The 10,000-nt window shown below is 34.7% G+C and overlaps 1 protein-coding gene across 4 annotated transcripts in view; it reads left to right on the top strand.

Moving 5' to 3' along the window:
- The window catches only part of LOC137643990 (lachesin-like), a 225,513-nt gene that overhangs the window by 34,079 nt on the left and 181,434 nt on the right, over positions 1-10,000 (top strand). For all 4 annotated transcript variants that reach the window (XM_068376833.1, XM_068376834.1, XM_068376835.1 and 1 more), the window contains one exon: positions 9,529-9,842. In XM_068376833.1, the coding sequence (XP_068232934.1) occupies positions 9,788-9,842 (55 nt within the window). In that variant the 5' untranslated portion in view covers positions 9,529-9,787. The remainder of the gene's footprint in view (positions 1-9,528; positions 9,843-10,000) is intronic.

The raw sequence follows: 10,000 nt of genomic DNA, 5'->3' as shown, positions 1-10,000 counted from the left end.
GAGAGAGATAGTGCTTGGAATAAGTACACATACACTCAACGCGGATTCTTCTTGCACTGATTGAACTCTAATTATTGTCATTGATATAGCACGAGTTAATTCTCTGCCTAGAAAAAAAAATGCCAGATACTTCATTTTCATTATTATTCTTATGAGATACCAAAACATTTATCAAACGGGTAGCTATATTTTTGCCAGCGAGTGTACATTCGTAATGCACCGAAATAGACGAGGAACAAGCGCCCTTGAGAAATGCATAGATGACAGGGGAAGTTTCTGCAGTTGAAAGGTTTTTGCGATATCAGGGATGGAGGATGATTCATAGGATTGGAAGCTCTTTCGGTCATTTGTTGCTTCGTTTAGGTCTCTATCTACGTCAACCTTTTCTCTTTGATTATTATTTTTATTATTACCAATAGTTTTATTTATTTATTTATTTATTTATTATTATTATTATTATTATTATTATTATTATTATTATTATTATTATTATTATCATTATCATTATTTTGTTGTTGTTGATGTTGTTGTTACAATAAGCGTATACAACAGAACGTTGCTTTTCAAATAAAGTTCCTCTAGATATAAAGCCAAGACGGATTGGCGAAGCTGAAAAATAGAGGTCTGGTCAAATCTAGATAGCTCACGCAACAAACAAATTCATAATAGATACCTAAATAGAAATACACCTCGAAGTATAGTGTCATTTTTTTTTAAGCCTAACGAGCATCAGCATGAAAATCTGCTTAGAGGAATATAATTCCATAGTTAGTTTTGAGAAGATTGACATATTTCTATGACAGACAGAATGAAGATGGAATCATACGCTCAGCTTATGTGGACACAGACGTTGAAGACGCTAATTGATATTTTTTTTAGATAAAGGTCTCCTTTTGTCAGGATGGAATATTGTTTTTAAAATAACAAGTATATTTGCAAGCACTAATGAAAGTTAGTTATTGAAATATTTTGGAATCATATATTGTCGGATGCCAACATACTTTTATGGGTTGAAGAAGATATTTCAAATGCATGAACCTCTTAGAATAGGAGCAGCAGCTGAATATTCATAAAGAAATAATGGAGCTGAATTTCCTAGAAATTTTAAATCGATACATTTAGATTACCAATCAGCAAAGATTAACACTAATGTAACCGATGAAGGCAAGAAACTTAGAATGACGTCTAGAAGTATAAAAATTCGTGTTTTGGATATGTTAACGCTAACAGACTATTGATTACCTCTTTATGAGAACTTTGTAAGATTGTGAATTGACCTTTGCAATGTTTTGTAATGATTTGGTATCACCGAATTTATTTGCTGTTATATTAAAGTCAATCAATGCCCCATAGAACAAAACCTAGTTTGTTATGTAAGACTGTGCAAGGTATTAGTAACTATTATGATGAAAAATATATCGGAGGCTCACATCTAACTTAATGTTATGCTCAAACATTAAAGTATGCAAAAGATTACCACGTGGCTGTGGTATTGCAATGAATATACAAGTTGGAATTGTTCGTACCCTGTGACAAACTATTCGTGTATGTGATTCATTAGAGTTATTTTCTGACAGGTTAGCAACACATCACACTTTCTTAGTTACCACAGTAATCTTATGGAACCATATTTAAGGAAAATCGTAGTCCTAAAACCTTGATGGAAAAAACTAAACTAATTAGTAAAGGAAGGTGCTATAAGTGTCCCCTTTAATATGAATGCATGATATTTGTAAAGCATTATTATTATATGACGGCATATTTTTTTTTTTCTCTCTTCCACAGTTAGCTTAGTCAACATTTTTGGAATTATTTTGGAGTATAACTCCATCATTAATACACATATACTAAAACATTCAGATTTCCCTACTGTATGTCTTTTCAGTGGATCTTATAGCAATAAACTAATGTTACTGAGCTATTTTTAGCTCAAGATTGATTGATTGATTTGAGGTCTTCTGGCATCCTGACATTTTAGCTCAAGATCTGGTTCTCTTATTCATACGCAAAATGTAGACTTTGGCCTTTGATTCATCATGTCTCTTTGCATGTCTGACATATAGTTCCCCTTTACAGAAATGTGTCAATTTGCTATTTTCTTGATTTACAAATATTCTCATATTCTTATAAAGTTTTAAATTATTGTTTATGTGTATTTGTTAGATACGCTATTCTAAGTTCAAGAGAAACATTAGTTTGTTTGTTTGTTAAAATCCTGGAACTATATGAATTATCATAATATGCTACTTAGTATTTAAAGTTTGTGTTGCTATTGGAAAATATAGGATTGTTACTCAAAAGCTTGATTGCCTTACAACAGGTGGGTTTATATTAGCAGACTGATTTTATGACGCATAAAAGAAAGACGTCTGTAAATGCCCACAGAATATTAAACTTTTGACAGATGCATTCATACTTTGATATATTATTATATTATTGACAAGGAATTGGATTGACATCTGTTAGAAATAATCTCTCGAGTGGAGAATCATTACGTATGTCTTAAGAGCTTAAAATAATTATTGTGATATGTGCATATATCTATATTCATTATTATTATTATTATTATTATTATTATTATTATTATTATTATTATTATTATTATTGAGTTAGTGTTGTGTAATTGCTCATCATATATATATATATATATATATATATATATATATATATATATATATATATATATATATATATATATATATATATATATCATCATCATTATCATCTCCTCCTACGCCTATTGACGCAAAGGGCCTCGGTTAAATTTCGCTTGTCGTCTATGTCTTGAGCTTTTAATTCAATGCTTCTCCATTCATCATCTCCTACTTCACGCTTTATGGTCCTAAGCCACGTAGGCCTGGGTCTTCCAATTCTTCTAGTGCCTTGTGGAGCCCAGTTAAACGTTTGGCGAACTAATCTCTGGAGTACGGAAAACATGTCCAACCATCCCTATCTAACCCTCATCATGATCTCATCCACATATGGTACTCTAGTAATGTCTCTTATAGTTTCATTTCTAATCCTGTCCTGCCATTTAACTCCCAATATCCTTCTGGGGGCTTTATTCTCAAATCTAATAAGTCGACTGGAGATTGTTTCATTGTCATACCATGACTCATGTCCATAGAGTAATACCGATCTCACTAAACTAAAATATAGTCTGATTTCTATATGGAATTTTAGGCGATTTGATTTCCAAATTTTACTTAACCTAGCCATTGTCTGATTTGCTTTTCTCAATCTTTCACTAATCTCTAATTCGAAAGACCCTGTATTGAAGATCATTGTTCCTAAATACTTAAATGATTCTACCGCTAGAGAGTTATGGGGTCCTTTGACTGGCCAGACAGTATTACATAGGACCCTTCTCTCTGGTTACGGTTCTTTCCCTTTGCCTACACAGACACCGAATAGTCTGACCTATCCTTTACAGATTTTCCTCTTTCCTCATACACCTGACAACACTGTGATTAATAGACAATTCTTCTTCACCCAAGGGGTTAACTACTGCACTGTAATTGTTCAGTGGCTACTTTCCTCTTGGTAAGGGTAGAAGAGACTCTTTGGCTATGGTAAGCAGCTCTTCTAGGAGAAGGACACTCCAAAATCAAACCATTGTTCTCTATTCTTAGGTAGTGCCATAGCCTCTGTACCATGGTCTTACACTGCCTTGGGTTAGAGTTCTCTTGCTTGAGGGTACACTCGGGCACACTTTTCTATTTAGTTTCTCTTCCTCTTGTTCTGTTAAAGTTTTCATAGTTTAAATAGGAAATATTTATTTTAATAATGTTACTATTCCTAAAATATTTTATTTTTCCTTATTTCCTTATTTCCTTTCCTCACTGGGCTATTTTCCCTGTTGGGGCCCCTGGGCTTATAGCATCCTGCTTTTCCAACTAGGGTTGTAGCTTAGCATATAATAATAATAATAATAATAATACCTCACTAATCCTTTCTCCTCCCAATGATTTTTCATTTTCCATTGCATACTCCGTTCTCATCATCTCTGTCTTTCTTCTATCGGTCTTCAGCCCCACCTCGTGTGATGTTTCATGCATTCTGGTGAGCAAGCATTGCAAATTTTGTAGTGTTCTGCTAAGAAGGACAGCATCATTAGCATACTCTAGGTCTGCTAAATTCCAATCACCATTACAAAGTCCACGAGAAGGATAAACAACATAGGTGACAGCACATTCCCTTGGAGTACTCCGCTGTTCACTGGAAACTCACTTGATAAGACTCCATTAACATCACAGCGCTGGCAAACGCGACCAGGGAACAAGCAAAAATGCTGCCAGTGCTGTTATATACGATTACGTAAACCAGAAATACCGGGTTTTCAGAAAAGTGCTTTCCGGACATAGTATAAGCTTGAAACTCTAGGATTTAGTTCTATTCAATTTAACTAGACGATCCTAAAAGTTTCAAGTCCCTATCTTATAAGGTTCGTGAAATATGACGTCAGAAATATGCAAAAAAATAGCAAAAATGGCGTCAACTTTCATGTGTTCGATATAGAGTCATGGATAGACGCTTTTTAGCAAAGTTTCAACTCTATAATCTTAGCTTCTGAATGAGCTAGATAGCTGTTCGACCTCAGGTTTTGTAGATTATGTTTTAAATTGTGTATTAGGCTATGTGGGAATGTATTGCGGTAATCACGAAGGCTGTAGTCACGTACTTAAGTTTCAAAAGGCATCAAACTGACATCTTTAAGCGAACTTTCAACGTTTATTTCTCAGCTTCTGAATAATAAGTTATAGACATGTTTGACATCACATTTGGAAGATATGACTATAAACTAGTTAATCAATACGCTTGCGTAAAAAAAGAGTGATATTTTACCCAAAAACCGATAAATCGGTTGGAACTTTTGACCGGGGAAACGTCTGTCTATATCCGAACATAACTTGACAACAAAACGTTTACCCGATGGAGCGGTTTAAAGAATTGATATAAAAATTTTAACCGGGTGTCGCCGGTCGCTTGCTTTTGACATTACCCATAGTCATAAAACAAAAAAATTCTGGGTAACGTACCTACAACTATAACGTTAAATAATAAAATAGCATACACGCCAACCTTTGATCACAGCGCTGGCAAGCGCGACCGGGGAACAAGCAAAAATGCTGCCAGTGCTGTGATCAAAGGTTGGCGTGTATGCTATTTTATTATTTAACGTTATAGTTGTAGGTACGTTACCCAGAATTTTTTTGTTTTATGACTATGGGTAATGTCAAAAGCAAGCGACCGGCGACACCCGGTTAAAATTTTTATATCAATTTTTTAAACCGCTCAATTGGGTAAACGTTTTGTTGTCAAGTTATGTTCGGATATAGACAGACGTTTCCCCGGTCAAAAGTTCCAACCGATTTATCAGTTTTTGGGTAAAATTAACTTTGCACTTGCTTTGCTTGTGAACAGACTTAATCAAATTTACATATTCAAGAGGAATTCCATAATAACGCAGGACTCTCCATGAAATTGGCCGGTGCACACTATCAAAGGCTTTTTCATAGTCCACAAATACCATCAAAAGGGGATTTCTATATTCTACTAATTGCTGTACATGTCTCAAAATGAAAATTTGATCAGTGCAACTTCTACCTTTTCTAAATCCTGCTTGTTCATGTCTTAGCTTTTCATCAATCTTTCTCTCCAGTCTCTTAAGAATAAGCATACTATGTATTTTCATAAACAACCGGGGATATATAAAGGTTAGTTTTGCATTGTTGAGACACACCTCTCTGAGAACCAGAGACATCCAACGTCTCCGGAAAGCAGATCAAAACTTAAGTTTCCCTTCGGCTACTGACAACTCTGTTCTCTCTTGCATCCCTGATCTCTATAATAACAACTATATTGTCGTGACTTGTTCTCTTAATGGACCGTTAAAGTGTTAACATAATAGTTTGAACCTAGTACCATTTTGTGTTTGAATTGCTTTAAAGAAGCGGAGTGTCAATTACGTAAATTGCTGTTAACAAAATTAACTTGTCCTAAACTGTTTGATCAAAACCAACGGTATAATTTGGACCCATTTTGTATTTCTTCAAACGAATAGGATACTTTTGAGATTGTTTAATATTTAGCAAAGGCGAGTGTGAATTAATATCTAAATTATGTGATCATTTAATCTATTCAGTGAAACCTGCTTGATACCACCTTATATGCACTAAGTGATAAATTTGTAAGAATTGTAAATTCTCTTTTAAGTTATTATGAAATTATATTTGTGAAAGCCAATCCGTAATATTCAATCTTTTGACTTTTCTTTTATAAATCTGATACCGCCGCAAGTTTGATTACTAGTACTCTTAAAACTATTTAAGTCGTAGATCTTATGTTAGAGTATTTCAGATAATTGATTATCCTGATTTATTTTCTGAACTTTTGAAAACTGCAAAAGCTAGCAATCGTTACTTGTTTAGTATTGCATGTTGAATCAGTAATATATTGTTGAAGGAAAACTATTATTTTGCCGTTGATCTATGATATGTATACTGCAGTATTATTATTATTATTATTATTATTATTATTATTATTACTATTATTATTATTATTAAATGCAAAGCTACAACCCTAGTTGGAAAAGCACGATGCTACAAGCCCAGGGGCCCCAACAGGGAAAATAACCCAGTGAGGAAAGGAAATATGGAAAAATAAAATATTTCAAGAATAGTAACATTACTTTTTGTAATTTGTCATAAAAACACATTATTCTTGTATACTGAACTACTAATTGCCTTTTTAGATATTAGAGAGAAAGTAAAAATTTTCGATAAGCGCCATCATGTCAATCTTCTGTTCAGGATTTACAAGGAAGGATGTCAGCTTTAACTTTATCTTTCCCATCACAAAGGACATCAGGAAGTCATTGAAGCTCAGTTCTTTCTGATTGGCCAACCTACCCCCCCCCCCTGCTCTCTTTGGCACTTCCTTTGTGGAGTACCCTCAATTACTTGAAGAGTGATGCAGTAATACCCTGTTTAGTCTATCTGATTGAGCCACTTGAATGCGGGTACGTTGTACTTGCAATGATCATCCTTTCCAAGCCCAGATGATACCATATTTTGTGGTGCAGTTGATGTTAGTTTTAGTATAATCATAATCTTACTCTGAGTTATATGATCACCATTATTATTATCATGAGTGCGAAGTTATGTAGTGGTTACTTAACTCTTATTTTTATTCTTCCTCAGAATATATTACAGTAAGGGATTACTCTGCTTATTCAGAGTTTCGTCACGAGATTCAATTGTGGCCAATAGGTTAATCGTCCTGAGTATTTAAGTAAGCAAATGTATTTTCTTCTCGGTTTTGACTTCGAATAACTTGAAGAATATCGGGTATTGAGCTTTGAGAAGACACAATATCGTATTACCTTAAAAAAAGGTAATGCAATAGGACAATAGTTAATGAACGTAGGTTGTAAAGTGCCGTTATGTCACTACAGTCTAGAGACTCTACAAAATCCAGAGAATGAATTGTTTTCGAATTATTATGTTAGCATTACTCGAGTTGAATTCTGGTACCGGTGAGTCTGAAAGAATGCTTTTACTCAAATGTCTAATTGTTATGAGTGTTTTTCGTAGTAAAATATCAATCATGCCGGAGAATGCCGAAACCTGAATGGATTCACGTTAAATCATTGATATCCGTGAAAAAATAAAGTATCATTAGAATTAACTTCCACTTTCTCTTTGAATAGTATCGACAGTAGAACGACAATACATTTGATGTTGTTTTGATCACTTGCCCCCCCCCCCCCCCCCCATGTATCAAAAATTACGAAAAAAAAAAATCAAAGCTCATTTCTTTTCATAAAGAAAATCACCTGATTTTATAGGTAGTAGGTTGGCCAGGGTACCAGCCACCCGTTGAGATACTACCGCTAGAGAGTCATGTGGTCCTTTGACTGGCCAGACAGTACTGCATTGGTTCCTTCGCTCTAGTTACGGTTCACTTGCCTTTTGCCTACAATATACACCGAATAGTCTGGCCTATTCTTTACAGATTCTCCTCTGTCCTCATTCACCTGACAACACTGAGATTACCAAACAATTCTTCTTCACCCAAGGGGTTAACTACTACACTGTAATTGTCCAGTGGCTACTTTCCTCTTGGTAAGGGTAGAAGAGACTCTTTAGCTATGGTAAAGCAGCTCTTCTAGAAGGACACTCCAAAATCAAACCATTGTTCTCTCGTCTTGGGTAGTGCCATAGCCTCTGATCGTGGTCTTCCATGTCTTGGGTTAGAGTTCTCTTGCTTGAGGGTACACTCGGGCACACTATTCTATCTCGTTTTTCTTCCTTTTGTTTTGTTGAAGTTTTGATAGTTTATATAGGAAATATTTATTTAATGTCATTGTTCTTAAAATATATTATCTTTCCTTGTTTCCTTTCCTCACTGGCTATTTTCCCTGTTGGGGCCCTTGGGCTTATAGCATCTTGCTTTTCTAACTCGGGTTGTAGCTTAGCAATTAATAATAATAATAATAATGATTATTTTTTCATATCGCGAGTTGAGGTCTGGTTCATCAGCGCTAAATATTCAACATCTGTCCAATAAAGGTAGTAGGTTGGCCAGGGCACCAACTACCCATTGAGATACTACCACTAGAGAGTTATGGGGTCATTTGACTGGTCAGACAGTACTACATTGGATTCTTCTGTCTAGTTACGGTTCACTTTCCCTTTGCCTACAATATACACCGAATAGTCTGGCCTATTCTTTACAGATTCTCCTCTGTCCTCATACACCTGACAACACTGAAATTACCAAACAATTCTTCTTCACCCAAGGGGTTACTGCATTGTAATTGTTCAGTGGCTACTTTCCCTCTTGGTAAGGGTAGAAGAGACTCTTTAGCTATGATAAGCAGCTCTTCTAGGAGAAGGACACTCCAAAGTCAAACCATTGTTCTCTTGTCATGGGTAGTGCCATAACCTCTGTACCATGGTCTGCTACTCTCTTGGGTTAGAGTTCTCTTGCTTTAGGGTACACTCGGGCAAAATATTCTATCTAATTTCTATTCCTCTTGTTTTGTTGAAGTTTTTATAGTATATATAGGAAATATTTATTTTAATGTTGTTACTGTTCTTTAAAAGTTTTATTTTTTCTTGTTTCCATTCCTTACTTTGCTTTTTTCCCTGTTGGGGCCTCGGGGCTTATAGCATCCTGCTTTTCTAACTAGTGACAATAATTGCAAAAAGGTTAAATACTGCGCAATGAATTTCTACCTGGAACAGATATCTGCGAAGATATAAGTTTAATTAGAGTTACCTGGCTTTTTTTATACAATGTTTTTATCAAAATTATTATTATCATTAATATATTTTTTGGAATTCTATCCTGCTAGTTTTAGTTTGATAATATTTAATAACATAAAGACAGTTTTTTACATGATTTGCAAGAATGAAAAGAACTGGACCTGATTCAAAATGTAGACACCAGTTTTATACAGATTTATACATTTTTCAAGGTCTTATTTTCTTATTAATGTTTTTCTTTTATTTTCCCTTGCAGGTCTAAGGCAAGATTGACAGCATGTTTCTTGAAGAAATTGAATATTTAAAGACTGTATAGGGTATGGTAAATACCATATTGAAAGCCTTTACATCTAGAGCATAATAGGATATCTATTTGTGATGTGAGAAAATGAAAACGTTTTGGAAGTGAGTCGTGTTGCGGAAGCGCCATTAATACTAGAAAAGGGAAGTGAAATTGAGCTCGACGGTCTCGTAAGAAAGATCCTGAGAAAAATCAAAGTGTCTAGTGAGTGAAAATGCTTCCTTCAATGAATGTCTACCTGGCAACGGTATGGCTCTTTGCCTCCAAAGGTAAGTGGGATTACTTTTTATTTTTAAAGTCCTTGTCAATCTCTGCAAGAGTTGAAGTATATTTTGCCTTTTCTGGAATAAGTATCCAAATTGCGCAATGGTTTTCTAAATGCTTCTCGATAATTCGGCTAACTTTTTGCAATTGCTAATGTACTTGT

Source organism: Palaemon carinicauda, chromosome 7 (genome assembly GCF_036898095.1).
Source record: "Palaemon carinicauda isolate YSFRI2023 chromosome 7, ASM3689809v2, whole genome shotgun sequence".
NCBI lineage: Eukaryota > Metazoa > Arthropoda > Malacostraca > Decapoda > Palaemonidae > Palaemon > Palaemon carinicauda.
The sequence above is the reverse complement of the archived record's forward strand: the minus strand, read 5'-3'. Positions and strand labels throughout refer to the sequence as shown.